Here is a 20726-nt window from a genome sequence, read left to right on the forward strand (position 1 = left end):
AGAAAGTAAGAGAGAAATCAAGTTAAATGAGGTATATGCTCAAGTATTTAGGGGTGAAATACACAGATGTCCACAACTTACTTTGAAATTCATCAGAAAAAAATGGATTAACGGATTAGGGTACAGACAGACAGGTGATCAAGATTCACTCTTTCGTATGTTTGAAATTTGTCATAATAGAATTTCTTAAAGGGACGAGGAAATACGAAAGGGATCAACATTTTTAATCCTCTTAAAAGTGACTGACAAAAATAAAACTCTATGGAAAAAAAAAAAAAGTCTACATCCTTTGAGGCCAGGGATAAAGACTCCAACCTTTAAATAATAAAAAAGGGAGATAAAACTTACATCAGGTTGAAACAATAGACTTTTCTAATTTTACTTTAAAGTAGGAAGTTAAAATAGACAGCAAATACTAACATTGAACCAATTTATTTTTAGAAAAAGAAAAAAAATCTTCTATCATTCCCTTTTCCTTTAACTAACATCCTAAACAGACAAACAGAAAATACCGTGAGATGCCTAAAAGGGGAAAAAAGGAAAAAAATTATATATAAGTATTAACATCTGAGTTAATCTGGGACAGAGTTACATTTTTATTTTTTAATTTAGGAAACGATAAAACCCAAAGATTCTGGAATATATACAAGTAAATATATAAGCTTCTTTAGAAATAATTTTTAGTCTATTATACCCACCCTACAACTTCCCATTAAGCATCCAAAAAAGCTTTGTTTCAATTGAATCCACCATTTATTGAGCAGCTCCTCTACAACAAGCCTATGGCATATGCTGCAGGGATCATCACTCACACATAGCATGCCTTTCTGATTGTTTTGCAATGCATCTTTGTCAAAGATCCACTAGCTTGAAGGATGCCTGGCTTTTCACCTCTAAAATCAAGAAAAGAGAGGAATATTAAGTTTGGGCATAGATTCTATTAGAGAGGTAAAGAGATGTCCTCCAGTTACTAAAGCAAAAAATAATGATTTTTTTTTCAAAGTATCCTTGTAAACAACCTAAACAAATTGATAAAGTTACATTTTATTAAAAAATTATTGAAAAAGGGATCTATATTGTTATGCTTTGTGCAATTTGGTGGGAAAAGCAACACTCTTCATGGAAAATTTAAATGTACCTGAATTAAATCAATAGCATTAGACTTTTTTTCTAAATGGTCATGGCAAAATACTTAGTAATTTCAGTTGATATAAGTAACTGAAATGTACCACAAAATTCAGGCAGAATGGTGGTATATTCCTTTTTTATAACTCTATTATACCAAGGAATTGATGTCATCAGAAGATGCTGATGAAATAATCTATGTTCTTTATATTTTATGAGTCCACCAGAAAACTTTACTATTAGACACACATACCAAGATTAACCCACATATAAAAACGTAATTTTTCAAGTCAATGAAACAAAATTATCTTTTTCAAGTCAATGAAACAAAACTATCTAAAGAGAGATGCAGCTAACATTCTACTAGATTTCTTCAATTTAACTTTTCAACAATGAGAAAACAGAGTACAATGGATAACATAGTAAGCCTGGACAGAAAAATCTGTTCTACTGTTCTCTCTACAACAACCATACACACGTGTTTGAAGATTTGTCAGTTACCATAGGTGCCTGTGTCTTCATTTATTACTAATCTTTTGCTCTAAGAAAATGAGAGATGAATTCAAAGTAAAATACCTTAAAAATTAAGTAAAAACACATACATCTAGGTTTGAAATAAATATCCTAAAATGCCTAATTTTTACTGATGAGTTTATAGGTAATTTTTGTTCTTTTTATTTTCCAAATTTTCTATAACTAATATAAATTCCTATTACAAATCAAAGGGAGGGATCTTTTAGAAAAGGTGTGATGAGTTTGTAACTGACTTAAGCTTTGAAAGTTTGTGCAAATTTCTGATTAAATCTTACCATAATTCATAGGTTTTGCTACTTTACACTTTCTATATTTTCTTTCTAAAGCATATTTTAGAAAAAAGTAATTTTGTGGGTTTTCTTAATTACAGTAGCAATTTAAAAACTCTTTTAGGTCACTGATCCCTATGAGAAACTAGAAAAACTCTAGACTCTTCCCTGAGAGAAAGGACTCACATTTTACATAAGGTTCAGCAGAGGCCCAATCATACATCCCACTGGGTTAAAGTTTCTCAAGAGGTTTTACAACAGTGAAAACTGGCAATCCTGGTTTTGAACCTACCAAATACTTAAAAATTCTCAAAATTGCCAATTGACTTAAAAGAAAAACACGAAAACCCTCACCAATTTGGTCATGAGTTCAATATGAATTAGTAAAAAGTAAATTATAGGCATGCCTCAATTTTTACAGCCTGTATTTCTCCCAAGTCTTACACCGATACCCACTCCAATCTATCTTTGGTATAGTGGAATCTGGACTTGTATTTCTCAAAATAAGAACAAGCACTCAGGATTATCACCGAGTGATGTGCCTCTCAGACAAGCACTGTGGTTGTTGAAATATTTACATCTTCATCCTCAAACAGGACTCTGTGCTTAAGAGTTTTATTGGATGTTACTCTTCATTAAAAAAAAGGAAAATGAAAAAACGTAAAAGTACAAAGAAGTACAGTTTTCAAACCTAATACAGCTGAGACAAAGATAAAAAATTATGAGACATGCCCAAAGCAGTAAGCCCTAAGCCCTTTGCCTCAGTCAGATACTCCCTGGACTTAAGCTGGTCATGGGAAACTGAACCAAATCATAATGACACTGGAAACACATCATCATCAAAGACTACTCTAGGTGATGGGTTGTGATTACGGCTTTTTTAAAATAATAGTTTAAAACTCTTTAGGGGAATCTTTCAACTCTCCTATAACATGTAAGTTTTCCTTTCATTTTCAGAAGTGCGTTAAATATCAAACTAGTTAGTTGCCTCCAAAAACATGGCATAAAAGCTTGAGGACTCCTATAAGTAATAAATTCTAATCACAAGTTAAAAATCATTTAACTCTTTAAAAAGAGAAAGAAAAGAAAAAAGCATTTACAGTTTGACCTTAGTCACATAAATACACATGCAGAATTAAGAAGCTAGAGGGAATAAAAGGGAATGTTTTAAAAACAGGGAGAGAATTCATTTCTCTTTACAATTATGAGTAAATTTATCTTTATTCCTTTCTTATTTCAACCTTTCCATAACTAAGCATGCATTCATTTTATATTCAGAATAAAAATTTAAAAACCTAATTCAAATTTAAAAAAAATTCTTTAAACATTCAACTTTAATCTTTTTTTTTTTGCCTCTTAATTTCTTTGAAACATTACACACAAGAGTTCCAAACTCAATCAGTAGCCTATGTACTAACTCATACCATTTTTTTAAACTGTGCAGAAACTTAAAGAATGACAAAAAGATTTGACATATATGATTCTTCCCTCTTATCCCTAAGACTCATAAACAACTGCAGAAACTCCAACAACAAAAACATATAAAACTTCCAGAAAGTTTGCAAGTTGCTCTCTGCTCCACTCAAGAGGAAAAAAAAGGAAAAAAAAAAAAAAACATAAAGAAAAAGCCCCAACAGAAGGCCCTCTACAGAACAGTGACTGAAAACTTTGTAGTCAGTAAAATACAGACTCTGAAAAATAGTTTACAAATCTACCTAACACTGTAGAACAAAGTCATCAGCTTTTACAAGTTTTAAAGGTATGCAGATCAATATTTCAAATATTATACATAATAAAATAAATGTTATATAGCCATGTGAAGGGAACTCAAGAAAATAGTTTCAGGTATATTAAATATACTGTAAACCATGGCATTGTTACAATGAAATCAGTGCTTCTGTACACAAGAAAAGCCTCAAAAACATGAGACATATAGACAACTATACAATGTGTGCATAAAACAGGTATCTCCATCCCGATTGACTGACAGGAAAGAATAACTCTAACAGAAAAAAAAAGAGAGAAAATCAAATCTTCACCTGAGATTTTTACCTATACAGGTATGCTTTCTTGGTTATTTCCTACTATATGCTTTGACCATAAATTCTAATAGAAACTAGTTACTCTTTTCCTCTGAACAATTATTCTTGTCCAGTTTCCTGTGAAAGATAAAAAATTTCAAGTATTTGCTTTAGACTCTCTCGAAACTCACATGCCGAAGTGTTTTGGAACTTTTATGTCTAAATTTAAAGTATTCTTTCCAAAATTAAACACCTGAACAAAGTATCTTCTTCTATATTTAAGTCTGCTTCATGTAATTTCAAAGATACCTTTACCAAAAATCCTTTTAAGATAAAGGAAACAAGGCAATAAATTTTTTACAACTCACATGCATACGATTTACAATTGTAAGTAATGCCTAACATAAAGATCATCTGCCAGGCATCATATGTACTATTTCATTTCATTCTCACCAGTCAACATAAAGGACGGAGACTTCCTTTTTGTGTGTGCAGGACTTATTCAGTAAAGTCACTGCAGTGCATTAAAAATGACCATTGATTCTTTTTCACGCCTCCTCTCAACGGGTGGGTGTTATCTTCCCACCTTGTGAATCTGCGCTGGCTTTGTGAGTTCCTTTGACCAACATAACGTGGCCTTGCAGCTTCCATTCTTGCTGCTCTCAGATGCCCACACAAAGTAAGCTGGATAAAAGAGCACATGGAGGCAAAGGCTCAACTAACCACCAGACTTGAAGGTGAGCCATTCTGGACAATACAGCTGACCAGGCCACCAACCGGCTGCAACCAAAGCAGTGAGTCCAGACAAGACAAGCAGAAGAACCACACAGGCGAGGCCAGCTTAATATGCACACTCACTGAATCATGTGCAAGCAAATGGTGGTTGTTTCAAGCCACTAAGTTCTGGAGTAATTTTACTAAGGAGCAATAAAATAACAGATATATCATCTTAGCAAGGATATATTTTGAGTTACAGAGTTGTACTCTGGGTGATGTAGCAATTATTTATTAAAAAACCAATAGTTCCAGGTCTCATTTAGTAATCCTAAAAGTTAAACGTTTGACACACAGTGAAATCTATGGAATGAGGTAAAGAGGAACAGTTAATGATATAGGGTAAATATAATATTAAATGAACAGGTACAATCTGATTTCATTTTTGTCCAAAAGGATGGGAGCCATATATAAACATGTAGGTGAATACACACACACAACACACACACATACATACACAAAACACTTACGCAAACCATTTCTGAAAAGATTTATGAGAAATTGGTTTAAAAAAAAAAACAAAAAAAAAAAAACTTGCTTCCAGAAAATAGAACTGAGGGGTCGGGTGCAGTGGCTCACGTCTGTAATCCCAGCACTTTAAGAGGCCGAGGCGGGTGCACCGCCTGAGCTCAGGAGTTCAAGACCAGCATGGGCAACACGGTGAAACCCCCATCTCTACTAAAATACTAAAAAAATTAGCCGGGCATGGTGGCGTGCGCCTATAATCTCAGCTACTTGGGAGGCTGAGGCAGGAGAATAGCTTGAACCTGGGAGGCAGAAGTTGCAGTGAGTTGAAACTATGCCATTGCACTCCAGCCTGGATGACAGAGACTCCATCTCAAAAAAAAAAAGAAAACAGAACTGAGAACTAGGGAGGAACCTATACATCATTTACATCCTTTCATACCTCCTAAATTTTGAAACATGTAACTGTATTGCCTAATTAAAAATTTTTTATTTAAATCCTAAAAAGTTAATATATACTCTTTCTCAACTCTTAAAGACATATACTGAAATATTTCCAGATAGAATATGACTTAGATTCATTTCAAAATTGGAGGTGGGATAGTCAAAATGGTTTTTATTAAAATGTCAAAAAATAACAGATGTTGGCAGGAATGCAGAGAAAAGGGAATGCTTTTACATTGTTGGTGGGAATGTGCAGCCACTGTGGACAGCAGTTTGGAGATTTCTCAAAGAACTAAACTGAACAACCATTCAACCCAGCAATCCCATTACAGAATATAGACCACCTAAAAAAAAACCATTCAGCCAAAAAGATACATGCACCTGTATGTTCACTACCACACTGTTCACAATAGCAAAGACATGGAAGTCCCCATCAACAGTGAACTGGATAATAAAAATGTGATACATATATACTATGGACTACTACATACCCATAAAAAAGAAGAAATATTTGCAGTAACATGGATGTAGCAGGAGGCCACTATCCTAAGCGGACTAATGCAGAAACAGAAAACCAAATACTGTATATTCTCACTTATAAGTGGGAGCTAACCACTGGGGACAGATGGACATAAAGATGGGAACAATAAACACTGGGGAATACAAGAGCGGTGAGGAAGGGCAGGGGCAACGGCTGAATAACTGCCTACTGGGTACCATGCTCACTATCTGGGTCATGGGTTCAATTGTACCTCAAACCTCAGCATCATGCAATGCACCTTTGCAACAAACCTCTACACATACCTCCCAAATCTAAAATAGAAGTTTAAAAAAAAATTGGAGGTAGGAGTAGATGGCAAGATAAGATGTTGCAATGAAACAGTTTAGAGAGAATCATGAGTTGATGATTATCAAAGCTGACTGATGAGTACATGAGGATTCACAATACTACCTATCACCTCTTATTTGAAATTCTTCCTAACAAAAAGTGATTTAAAAATATTAATGTAAAGCTATAACAATAAATCACAGAAACCCAACTCTCCATCATGACAAAAAATAAAATGAACACTAAATATTCACGAATATTTACAAAGCACTGGCTTTTTGTCTAACAATTAAAATTTTCAAAAGAGGTATATGAGTTCCTATTAATACTTACTGAGTGCCAGGCAGGTGTTCTATAGACATGATCTCATTTGATCTTCACTACAACCCTGTGAGTTAAGTAGTATCATCATCACTTTACAAGAAAAAACTGAGACTCTTAGCATAATTGTTCAAGGTCAAAACGCTAGCAAATGACAGGATTCAAATATAGGTCTGTGACTCCAAATGCCATGCTCTTTAAGGAAGAATTAAAAAGAAAATTACAAATAATCCACAAACAAAATAATCAGCCACCAGTGGACCAAACACTGGCAAGTATCCTCATACTTTAATGAGATGACAGTGTGTGGATTTCAAAATATCTTATTTCCTGAGTTAGGTAAAAGGGATTATAAAGAAAAAAAGTTTGATAAAAAAACATTTTTTAAATCCTCACTAAACTGAAAACCATTATTATTAGCTCTAAAATAATGTCGTACAAATTCTCATCCATTAGGCTTGAATCTTTCCTTATTATCTGTTATTAATTAAACAAATATAAATGTCTTAGTTTACCAAAGTTCTAGGATTTAGTTAATTTTCTCAAAGATTTTTTGGGGTAGATTCTGTGGTCCCAGACCATTTTCACTCCTATCTTTCTACAAATATTTTTACTCCCTGTCCTACATTTTTTTAAAACAAAAACCAATTTAGATTATTTCTGAACCTAGAATACACATACTTGTTCCTTAAAGAATCTTTTAAAAAGTATACAAACAAGCATAAACATCACTAGCATAAGAATGCATTTTTCAAACCATATATTTTGTTCTACTTTATTATATTGGTATGTACCCATAAAGAATAGAAGCTTAACAGAAATTATATTTTAGATAGGCTAATACCAAGGGTTAAATAAGAATTAAAGCAACATGCTTTTAAAAGTAGTGTGTGAGACACCCTAAGAACGGCTCCAGCCTCTGAACTTCTGTACTTGCTTCATATCTCTGCAAATAGCACAAAATTATTGTGATTTCCCTGTTTAATGTCCGACTGTGAATTCTTCTATGGCAGGGTCTTGCAATTCCAAACAGCAGCACAATACTGGCAAATGGTAGAAACTCAACCATTGTTTAAGGAATTAAGAGAATGCAAAAATGTCACAAGAATTCCACGACTCTCCCAAACAGCAATTTCCTGGCTTTCAGGGAAACAGAGACACTTTGGTTTCCATTTTTTAATATAATGAATTGATGAATTTACTGGCCATTCAGATTTGAGCAATATACCATATATAGATCCTATTAAAAGCAAACAGAAAAGTCTGTTTCCTGAACCAAACCAGAAATAATTCAGAGGAAAATGCAAATTTTAACTGGAAAAAATAATTTTAATTTTTTAATTTATAACGTACTATATTACTTCAAGATACGTGTAGGCAAATATGCTCAGCTTCTACAGTTTAGAGGGTTTTAAAAAACTGAAAAGTGAAATTGAGGGTCACATGAACCTGCCATGAAGTAAATGTCACATTTCTGTCTCTGCTCACTAGACTTGTATACTACCAGAGTATCTGTAAACTAAAATGTTATATAGAAAATAACCACATTTCTTCATTTACTCAAACATTTATCAAGTGCCCATTTTATGCCAAACAGCAGGAAGGGCTGTGAATAAAAGGATGAAAACGTGCCCTTATCCTTAAAGAACTCTCTAATAAGAATCTTATAAAACAAACCAGAAGCAAGTTACCATTCACCCATTATGTAAACTAGTGTCTATTCCCAGTGAATACCTTTCCAATTTCCTGAACTTCTTGCCAAAACCAATAGATAGAAGTCCACGTTAATAAAACTTCCCCTGGAAATTATTTGTAAAATGGGCCACTCTGACTAAATGTGCAGGTGAAAAAATTCTTTAGCCAAGGACTTGTATTTCAAGTTTTAACCTGAACTGAATGTATAATGAAAGGCAAATGGTCCATTATGGAAATGCTGACAGACTCACACCACCAGTGGAAGCAACTACAACGATGCATTTATTGAAAATTAATGAAGTCCTGAATTTTTATTTATAAAGTGGATATTATTAGTTTTAGATTATTTTCTGCAAGCCAATAGTCAAAATTTAATAAGATGATGTGTACAGATTGCACCAATTTTCACTCTTATCCACTGCCTGCAGCCTATGTGCATTTAAACCAAAAAACATTTGATATACACTAACTATAAATTATTTCCTTGGAGATCTCTCAGGCATGAAGAAAAAGCCTCTTAAAATAAATTTAAAATATTATATGCTTGATGGTGTATAACCGAAGGTTTAATCTCACCACTAAAGGGGCAGTTACCATGATTTTTGCAATAACCCTGCAGACAATAATCAAGACAGCTCCTGTTGTTCTCTCAGTAAAATCTTCGTAAGCACAGCATGGATATATTGTAATTTGATATCTGTAAGATCAACAGCTATACCTCATGACAACTCATAAGATTTTATTCACCATTAAATTGAGCATTTTCCTCAGAAGCCAAAGGAAAGTGTGTTATTTACCAAACATGGTCCTATTAACTATAGATTAGCACATTAAAATAGATATGCTTTCTCTCCAAAAAAAAAAAAAGTACAATGAAACAAGCTCTGAAAAGTAGAAAATTAGATTTTTTTTTTCAAACTTTGGGAAAACATTTCTGTGCCCTATTTCCATCATTATTTTAAAGTAACTGATTCCCATTATCTTTCTACTAAAATATAAGAAATATCCTCAAAATAGAGCTCTCTATGTCACATTCAAAAATGTCTCAGTCTCCAATTCATAATGCTATTAATATTATTCTAACTTAAAAAAAACAAGACACTTAGAATAAATACAAGCGGTAACACAACATCAGAAAATCAGAAATATGTAATTCAGAAAAGGGTGAAAGACAATATGAATTAGTATCAAAGGCATTCAAAATGGAGATTACTAGAAGAATTAAATTACTAGTCATACATACACACACACACAAACAGTAAACACATTATTTAAACACAAGTAGGTTACCCCATCAGTATTTCAGAAGTGTAATAAAACCATCTTTCACTCACCAATGCTGGATTCTCTCTTGGCAGTTAGTGACCACCTGTCATGAAAACAGATAACTACTCATGAAAAAACAGAGCTACGCACAGAGCTACAAAAATCAGTGTATCTGAAAACTAGAACAGTGGCTTTACAGATTTAATAGCATCTCAGTATACATTTTTATTTGTCAAATGCACAGAGATGTGAATGTTAGTTTTTAAGCAGCACACTTTATCATAACCCTCTAATGCAGGCTGATAACTGCAGAACAAATTACAGCTTTCTGATTCATACTGTGGTACAAAACCCGCTTCATAACTATTAGGTGACATATGATATAAGATAACTAGTATTTTGTACAATCTACAGACCTGTTTTCAATATTACATATTTTGTAGAATACGTAAATGTTATAAATAACAAGAAACCAATGTAACATCCACGTTTCGTCAGTTAAAAAAAAAAAAAGAAATGACAGTAGTGAAAATATTTTATTTTGTCAGTATATCTCCAAACATTTTCACCTGTAATTTTTATTCTGACGCATTAAAAAATGAATTCAGTGATATTTTTCTACTACATTTTCAAGAAGAAATACTTGGGATAAGGGGATGCTCTGAACAGCTCATTTGTTCCCCAGTGAATTACGATAAAGACTGTAAGCACTTCACAGCCAGTTTAAACTATGTTTATAATACTAAAACAATGAATTTAAGTACAAAAGTTATTTGTTTTCCTTGGAGGTATGTCAGTAGATTCTCAAAATGCTCAGAAAATAAGACGACTAGTCAATAAAGAAAAATGCAATTTAAAAAAAAACACTTTTTGAATGACAATTTAAGAATTAACACCGTTTTCAAGGATTGCTAATTATCTACTTATAAATTACCTATTAATAAAAATTTTAAACAGCAGTCTACAATACCATATACCACTTTAGAGACAGAGAAGCTAGAGGATGAAAGCCAAAACCCTTAAGACTAGGCCATGACAAAAAGATAGCAGCATTATCTAGTTTGCAAAATGCTGCTCTAGTTCACTGCTCTAAATACCAATATTATCTCTTGTTTATGCTCGATGTTTCACCACCCCCTCCCGGCAAAAAAAAAAAAAAAAAAAAAAGATTTTTTTTTTTAGACCTGTCACTAAATTCCTCTATTATAACATTTAATTCCTGAAATAAATGTCCTCTTTTGGGACATTTTAAATACTAAGACAGCAATCCTGTACCAAAATACATGCTATAATCAGAAACCCAACCATACTACACATTAACTCATCATCCATTTTAGAATGAAGATCTCTCAGTAAGTATCAATCACATAGCAACACTTAATAACAGTGGCAATATATAATAGAGTACTGACTTTACATCTGGAAGAGCCAAACTAAAACTACATCAATCCATTTCACTGTTTCTGATTTGGCAGTAATTACAAAATAGACAAATAGAATTAAATGTAAATTGAAAAAGGAAAAAAATGCTCATGAAATCCTTTTCATAAAGTTCCTATTTAACAACCCCATTAAAAGATGAGACCCAAAAACAGTCAGGATGTTTTCCAATCCCAATGCATGTGTTTCCAAGCATGAAGAGAGCCAAAAGCACAGAAAGCAAAGCCCTGCAAACCATAAGAGCAGAATGTTCATTAACCTCTACATGATAATCCTTTCGTAGCTGCATATTAACTAGTTACACATTCATAATCATTTACATTATTTAAAGGACCTTCGAGGAAATCTTCTAAGCTATATCCATTAGTGACGGTGTTAAAGGTTATAGAAGATAGTCTACCTAATGTTTCCAGGAAGCCTTTTTAATTAGTAAATATGTAAATTTGGCACATATGCTTTTTATGTTTAAGAAACAAGTCACTGGTAGAAAGGCATGTGTTCTTGCCATCACTCCCCATAGTCTACCCTCCACTTTGTTCTGGCCATACTTGCCCTGTTCCTTTTACTTCCCTTAAACAGTCTCCCTAGGAAGACAGACTAACAACAAAATCCATTTCACAACGTACAAGAGAAATTTTAACTACCAAAATGCTGCCTTACATTTTAAAGTCTTTATTAGTTACATACAGTATTTAGAATATCAGACTTCGAATAAACACTATCCAAATGGAAACTAAAGAAGTGACACGTTGGAAATCAGAAACAAGGGGAAAGATGAAAGAGGTAGATATAAAAATATATAGACTAGTCTTCTGATGGCATGTTTAGGTTATCTTTGCTTATATAAAAGATTTATGGTCCACCTACTTGCAAAAAAGATTTTAGCCCAAGCAGTTTTATTATATGTAGAGGGTTTTTTTTTTTTTTCAGTTGTCTTCTATTTTACAGCAAGTTATTCAAAAGAAAAAAATTAGTAAATTTCGGCCGGGCGCGATGGCTCACACCTGTAATCCCAGCACTTTGGGAGGCCGAGGCGGGTGGATCACGAGGTCAGGAGATCGAGACCATCCTGGCTAACACAGTGAAACCGCATCTCTACTAAAAATACAAAAAAAATGGCCAGACGTGGTGGCAGGCCCCTGTAGTCCTAGCTACTCAGGAGGCTGAGGCAGGAGAATGGCGTGAAGCCAGGAGGCAGAGCTTGCAGTGAGCCGAGATCGCGCCACTGCACTCCAGCCTGGGCGACAGAACGAGATTCCATCTCAAAAAAAAAAAGAAAGAAAAAAATTAGTAAATTTCTACAACTCAGAAATTTTAGAAGGTGTTATAAAAACAAATATTTTCCCTTAAGTTAAATTATTCTAAATAATCTTATTTCTCCTGAAAGGGGACTCAGATTAATTACTTTACGTATTAAATTTTAAAAGTAACCATGAGGCAGTGAGCCTTGTTCTACAAGAAACACTTGAAAACCACAGCAAAAGAAACAAAAACATTTCATTACTTTGTTATCCTCCACAAAAGTATGACCACAATGGAGGAACAATACTAGTTTTTATTTTTTAAACCTGCCAAAACATGCAAATAGCGCCCCTAAAGAAAAAAAATCTTATTGTATTATTTTCATTTTTCTTAAAAATAGTTACTAGGCTTCAACTTTAAAATAACTGAACTAGTAAATTCTTTAATATAATGACCTCATTTACACTCAAGAATTTATAATAAAGTATGTACCTACATAGAAGTGCAGTAAGTCCACAGCAAAGAAATAGAACTATGAGCTGATTTATCACTATTTAGGAGTCTTTACCAACAACCCAGTGGCTACAAAGTCATACGGTATTCATTCTTTGCAACGCAAAACTATCTTTAACCTATGAGCAATAACAACAGGTCTACATTCCAACACTGCATGTTACAAAACTGCAAAGATTTCGATGAAGGCAGTTTAAATCTTTATTTGGAGAGGAAACCTCTGTATTCAGAGATGAAGTAACTTACTTAATATTACACAACTGTCCAGTAACTGGTAAGAGATGAGATCAGTTTTAAAACCAAGTCTTTCTAACAGGGATTCTATCTAATCCTAAAGCGCATAGTCCCTATACTGGCCTGCTTCCAACCATCATGCGACTTACTAGATAACAGCAGAAAAACACTGGTTACAGCTGCAGTCTTAAAACACTGACTGCTATTGCTGTTTCTCCTCCACTAGTTAGTTCCTCAGTCCCACACTCACGAATAAGACCTTGCCAATCATGTCAGTAAAAGCAAATTCTGTAAGCTTAAGTTCACCAATTTACTAACATTATAATCCTTATTTCTTCCAATGCCTCCTACAGCTCCTGACCCTTTCTGATGAAACAAGTAAGTATAAACACCACATTTCCCAAGCATCATTTAATAGTATATCTGCTATGTTTAGGTGAAGGTGGAAGGGTAATGTGCTAGCCCCACAATTACTACCACACCTCATCGTATTTTTAAGACACTTATACAGTAACAGGGTTAGACACCCAGAAGGACAATGATGGACAGCCCACCCAACAATATTTTTCTGTTCGTGTCCAGCTAACATACACATACTTTTTGTTACCAAGGGTTAAAATAAAACATTTGATAACTTTTAAGGTCCACAAATTATATGGAAGACAGGAATAATAATTTCTTAGCTGTTGCTCCCCAGAAGCTGCTTTTTAAAAATTATTTTATAAAGGAGAGCAGTAACATGCAGTAAGATCTCCAGTACTTAAAATTTTTATTTGTGCTATTTATATTGGTGACAGACCACAAGAGGGCATAAACCTATGAGTTTCTAAGGCAAGTTAAATACAACGCCACATTAAAACTAGACTGGAACAGAAAGCCTAAAAGGTCAAGAGTACTTCTTCATCTTTGATACTTTCCTCAAAAATGCTTCACCTCTAAAACTTTTCTCACAATACTGCAATTTTAAATTCTTCCTGTATGGGTTAATGTATAATATAACAGTTTGGGAATTGTGCTAATCAGAGCTGTCTAAATTTATATAGTTTGCTTCTCTTGCTAGACTGTGACTTCAAGACAGATCTTACTATTTTGGTTTTAAAGCTGCTGAGTCAAAAAGAAAATAGTATCAGCGGGAGTTGAAGCCAATAGATACTTGACATACATGTTAGTGACAGTTACTTAAAAGCTGAAAATAATTTCTTAAAAGATAGATTTGTCAGGTAGATATATAAACATCATTACCAAAGTATACAAAAAGTGTACTTTCAACGAAACTTACAAAAATTACAAATCTTTTAAGTAAACCCCTTTGCAAAGAAGGGAGGAATTGACTACAGGTTCCTAACAGAAAAAAAGCAATAAGCACTGGGATAAACCGCAATAAATTGAGTGTTACTGTATAAAAACCACCATAGGCCGGGCAGAGTGGCTCATGCCTGTAATCCCAGCACTTTGAGGCCAAGGCCGGTAGATCACATGATGCCAGGTGTTCAGACCAGCCTGGCCAACATGGTGAAACCCTGTCTCTACTAAAAATACAAAAATTAGCCAGGGCGTGGTGGTGCATGCTTGTAATCCCAGCTACTTGGGTAGCTTGAATTGCCTGAACCAGGGAGGTAGAGGTTGCAGTGAGCCGAGATCACACCACTGCACTCCAGCCTAGAAGACAGAGGGAGACCCTGTCCCAAAAAATAAATGAATGAATAAATAAATAAATAAATAAATAAATAAACCAACCACCATAAAAGTAAAGAAAACCATCTCAATTTTTTTTTTTTTTTTTTTGAGACAGAGTCTAGCTCTGTCACCCAGGCTGGAGTGCAGTGGCACAATCTCGGCTCACTGCAAGCTCCACCTCCCAGGTTCACGCCATTCTCCTGCCTCAGCCTCCCAAGTAGCTGGGACTACAGGCGCCTGCCACCAGGCCCGGCTAATTTTTTTGTGTGTTTTTAGTAGAGAGAGAGTTTCACGTGTTAGCCAGGATGGTCTCGATCTCCTGACCTTGTGATCTGCCCACCTCAGCCTCCCAAATTGCTGGGATTACAGGCGTGAGCCACCGCACCCAGCCCTTATTCAAAATTTTAGCTAACATGGAATCAAAAGTTTCCTTAATACTTTCCTTTATGTTTTAGCCAGATTCCTCCTACACAGGCTTCTAAGGCATTTTTTACTGTATTCCAATCTAGTCTCGTTTTACACAAATATCGGACTATGTCTAATGTGCTCTGGCACTGTACATCTCACTCCCTTGTTGGCTTTACCTACAAACTAGGCTCTTTTTTACTTTCAATAATCCTTACTCACTAATCTTAAGTATTCTAACTATTACCATTTTCTCCTATTGTAAATATTTTAAGAGTGGTGACATATACATTCAGTAATATGTCTAAGAATGAAGACGTTTACATGTTTGGAGGGTTTTTGGGGTTACTTGAACTAGAGATCCAGGAATTCTAACTGTTCTGGCTGAAAGCTCCATGAGGTAGGGGCCGTTCTCCTTGATCCACCAGCACTCACCTGCCATAAATAAGCAAGCAACAAGTCCTCTTAAAGAAGCACAGGTCTACTACCAGCCAAAAACCGCAGGAGACATTTTTCTGTTTAGAATCTTACATATTTTAGTCAAGTCATACAGTACATATATATATCTCTCTCTCTCTCTCTCTCTCTCACAGATATCATATGTCCCTGTAGTAAACATAACATTTGCAATGAAACATATGAATATTCAAAATGTAATAAATGCCTCACCCATATCAGTTCCAGTTTTGTCAAAAATGAATACGCCATAAACTTAAGAATAATTGTGTTTTCAGTGCTTTTCAGGCTTCTGATTGCAGATAAGAAATTGTGACCTACATTTCTGAATCTGAAATACTGCCTGAATTCCACCTTGCATGCCCACTGTTTTACCAGAGATATCAATCATTTCTTCTCCATTCACATACCTTGCTCGTAGAAACCCTGCCCTTCTCCCATAAAGAAAAGAATCCCATTTCTCCATCTGTAGCCACAATGAAGGGAGAGGATAGATACCTGCTGCTAACTGGACCAACCTCATTTACTTTGGACATCAGAGCCTGAGGTAATTACAGATTCTGGTTCTAAAAGGAAGACCACAGTGGGATCTGCACAAGCTAACCAACCATCTAAAGCAGCTGGTATGGGAAACAACAATAAATACAAGAAAACAAAACACACAGACCCAAAAAACTCCTACCTTTGACTCTCTCCTGACTTCTTACAGTAAATTATTTCATAATTTCCTAACCATTTGTATGATAAGCAACTAAGAAAACTTTAGAGCAGTAAACTTGCCACACAGATTAGGAGGAGAATGTGCCTGTGAAGGGCTCAAAGAAAACAAACAGCCCACCAAAGAGTAAATACAAATAGTTAAAAAAAAAAAAAAAAAACACACACACACACACAGAGGAAAATACTCTCCCAGGTAACAAAAAAGTCAAATAAAAGCAATCTTATTTAGCATTAATTAAAGAAGTACATTTTTATTTAAAAAAAAAAAAAACACCGCTGGCTGGGCGTGGTGGCTCACACTTGTAACCTCAGTACTTTGGGAGGCCGAGGCAGGTGGATCACCAGAGATCAGGAGTCCGAGACTAGCCTGGCCAAGATGGTGAAGCCCTGTCTCTACTAAAAATACAAAAAATTAGCCAGGCGTGGCGGCAGGTGCCTGTAATCCCAGCTACTCGGGAGGCTGAGGCAGGAAAATCGCACCTGGGAGGCAGAGGTTGCAGTGAGCCAAGGTCACACCATTGCACTCCAGCCTGGTCAACAACAGCGAAACTCTTGTCTTAAAAAACAAACAAACAAACAAAAAAAGAAACCACCACTGTCAGTGAGACTGTAGTAAAAATCACAAATCACACTAAATCACTGCAAGTAGCTATGTAAATTCAAAACTCAGTCTAGACTTCTACAATACCTCCAAGTAGGACAAAACAGGCTTGTAACTCTCAGAAAGTAGAAGAGACCGATAAACACAAAAATTATCTCTTTAAAGGCACCCAAGAGCTGCCAAAGCAGTGAGGACAAGAGGGACTAAGGATTCAGAAAGGGGAGAACTGTGGAGAAGTGAGCTGATCATCTGAAGCCACTTTTTTCTCAGACAAGAGGAGGCATAGGCAAGAGGTTGAGAATTATGTTGGGTCTGGAGGAGAGAGCCATGGCTAGCAGACAGAAACAAGTAGAACCTTGTGCAGTCTGACAAGGCTATACGGTAGCAAAATGAGAGCGCAGGAGAGGTCTTAAGCATACAACTGGTTTCCCTCCCATGATATCTGTCAAATGCTGACCTGTGAAGGCCAAAAAGATAAACCAAAACTCTGAAAAGCAGAGCTCACGATCAAACAAAAATTAGAGTTCAGAAGCCTCCAAGGAAATACGGCGTAGTGAGCAAAATCAAGCTTCCAGATGAAAAAGCCTGAAGAAACTAGAAGCAGCAGATGCCTTACTAAAACAACAGCCTGACCTTCACTCCACCCAGTACCTGCCTGGAGTAAGGTGACCAGCTCACAGCTCCCACTGCATCTGCCTCACTAGAAGGAAGGACGAGCCTTTTCCAGAGGAAGTTATCACTTTCAGGAATATCTACAATCTTTAAAGACACAATCCCAGGATTTACTCAAAAATAACTATAATGCCAAGAAACAGAATCATATGACCAAAAGTCAAAAGAAAAAATAAAACAGAACCAAATACACATGCAATCTAGATACTGGTGTTAGCAAACAATGATTAATATGTTCAAGGAAATAGAGGAAAAGATAAAAGGAATATATTTTTAAAACAGCAATTTTCACTAGAGAACTGAAATCTACATGAAGAAACAAATGAAAATTCTACAACTGAAGAACCAAAAATTAAAATAAATGGCATTAAAAGAAGATTAAACAGCAGAAATCAGTATTTTTCAACTTGATAGGTCAAAAGAAAACATCCAAATAAAAGCCCAGAGATTCAAAAATAAAATATGGAAAATAAAGAAAAGACCAATAAGAGACATGTGAAACACAGTGTAAGTGCAAGATCCAGAAAGGGAAGAGAGAATGTAGCAGAAGCAATACTGAAAAGATATTGAATTCTGGATTTTCTAAAACTGATATCAAAGTATCAGCCAACAGATTGAAGAAACTCCAAGAATCCCAAGCAAGAGAAGCACAAAGAAAATTTCAAGGCACAACACAGTTACAGTGATAAAAACCAAAGAAAAAGGGAAAACTTTATGTGCAGCTGGGGCTAGGAGGCGGGGGCACAGGGGAGATTTATAGCCTTCAAAGGAGTGACAAGACTTAGAGTAGAGCTAACTTCAACATCAATGACAGAAAGTAAACGATAATAGAATATCTTGAAATGCTGGAAAAAATAACTGAAAACCTATGGTGATATACACAGCAAACAGATCCTCCAACGTGAAGGAAAAACTAACACTTCAACAGAAACAGAATTCTGCACCAGCAGACTTTCATTAAAAGAAATACTAAAGGTTTATTAAACTAGACATGTTGTTAATTAAAAGTCTTATCTAAACAAATTATTAAACAACTAGATATTGTTATTAAATGTGATCAGTTAAAAAAAAAAAGAAGCAACAACAAAAAGGACTCTTCAGAATAATATAAATGCAGAAAGAATTAAAGTACAGGATTTAAAAAAAAAAGATAGGTAAAGATAAATCAATATTGACCACACAAAACAATTAAATACTGTGTTGTGGTGTTTAAAACACGAAGAATTAAAATGCACGGGAGCAATCATGCAAGAGGTGGGCTGGATAAACAAATGCATGCTACAATCTCTAGAGACAACAGAGACTTACTTAGTGAAAAGGAATTGTAAAAATAAACAAAAAAAAATACTATAAATACATATTATATTTAGTACTAAAGCATACTGAAAGTATAGTATAAAAGTAGTAAAAAATAATGTATCACAAACAAGCTAACAGGAGGAAATAACAATAAAAAATGTCTGATCCAAAGGAAGGGGGAAAAAAAGCAGAGAAAAAAGAGCATAAAAGTAGGTCAATTAGAACTACAATGGGATACCATCTGACACTCCAGTCATGAGGATGGCCCTTACAGAAAACAAAAACAGCAAATGCCAAAAGTTGCCCAGTATGTGGACTGGAACCCTTGTGAATTTGTCTGGGAATGTGAAATGGTACAGTCACCTGGGAAAGCAGTGTGGCAGTTCCTTAAAAAGTAAACATAGAATTACCATATGATCCAGAAATTCCACCTCTGAGCATACCCAAAAGAATCAAAAGCAGCCGGGTGCAGTGGCTCACGCCTGTAATCCCAGCACTTTGGGAGGCCGAGGTGGGTGGATCTTCTGAGGTCAGAAGTTCAAGACCAGCCTGACCAACATGGTGAAACCCTGTCTCTACCAAACTCAAAAAATTAGCTGGGGGTGGTGGTGCATGCCTGTAATCTCAGCGACTTGGGAGGCTGAGGCAGGAAACTCACTTGAACCCGGGAGACAGAGGCTGCAGTGAGCCGAGATTGTGCCACTGCACTCCAGCCTAGGCAATAAAAGTGAAACTCCATCTCAAAAAAAGAAAAGAAAGGAAAGCAGATACTTAAACAAAACACCCATGTTCACAGCAGCATTACTCAACATCACCAAAAGGCAGAGGCAATCCAAGTATCCCCGGATGCTAAAATAAACAAAAATGTATAATACACTGTATAATACATTCTATAATACAACAAAATTGTATTCAGCCTTAAAAAGGAAGAAATTCTGATATGTGCTACAACATGGATGAACCTTGAGACATTACGGTAAGTGAAATAACCCAGTCACAAAAGGACAAATACTATATGATTCCACGTAAAGGTACCTAGAGTAGGCCAGGCGTGGTGGCTCACGCCTGTAATCCCAGCACTTTGGGAGGCCAAGGCAGGCGGTTCATGAGGTCAGGAGATCGAGATCAGCCAGACCAACATGGTGAAACCCTGTCTCTACTAAAAAATACAACAAAAATTAGCCGGGCATGGTGTCGAGCGCCTGTAGTCCCAGCTACTCAGGAGGCTGAGGCAGGAGAAAGGCGTGAACCCGGGAGGCAGAGCTTGTACTGAGCCAAGATCACGCCACTGCACTAAAGCCTGGGCGACAGAGTGAGACTCGGTCTCAAAAAAAAAAAAGTTACCTAGAGTAATCAAATTCACAGAGACAAAAAGTATAACACAATGGTGGTGGCCAGATCAGGAAGGGGAAGAATTAAGAGTTATTGTTTAAGGGACAGAGTTTCAGTTTTGCAAGATTTAAAAAAAAAAGGCCTGGAGATGGATGGTAATTATGGTTGATCAACAACGTGAATATACCCAATGCCACTGAACTGTACACTTAAAAATGATTAAAATGAGCAGCACTCTGAGAGGCCAAGGCAGGAAGACCACATGAGGCCAGGAGTTCAAGACCACCCTGGGCAACACAGTGAGTCCCTGTCTCTACAAAAAGAAAAATTTTTTTAATCAGCTAGGCACAATGGCACGCACCTGTAGTCCCAGCTACTCAGGAGACTGAGGC

General features: G+C 35.6%; 1 protein-coding gene across 4 annotated transcripts in view; it reads right to left on the bottom strand.

Annotated features, from left to right (window-relative positions):
• The window catches only part of URI1 (URI1 prefoldin like chaperone), a 72657-nt gene that overhangs the window by 34966 nt on the left and 16965 nt on the right, over positions 1-20726 (bottom strand). Inside the window, exon 2 of one of the 4 annotated variants that reach the window (XM_007996141.3) lies at positions 9812-9846. The exons of 1 other annotated variant lie outside the window; for it this stretch is intronic. In XM_007996141.3, the coding sequence (XP_007994332.3) occupies positions 9812-9846 (35 nt within the window). Of the gene's footprint in view, positions 1-812; positions 863-6794; positions 6839-9811; positions 9847-20726 lie in introns of those variants that run through there. 2 more of the 4 variants (XM_037991331.2, XM_037991330.2) reach the window with 2 other exon arrangements.

The sequence above is a fragment of the Chlorocebus sabaeus genome, chromosome 6 (assembly GCF_047675955.1).
Source record: "Chlorocebus sabaeus isolate Y175 chromosome 6, mChlSab1.0.hap1, whole genome shotgun sequence".
In the NCBI taxonomy this organism is placed as follows: domain Eukaryota; kingdom Metazoa; phylum Chordata; class Mammalia; order Primates; family Cercopithecidae; genus Chlorocebus; species Chlorocebus sabaeus.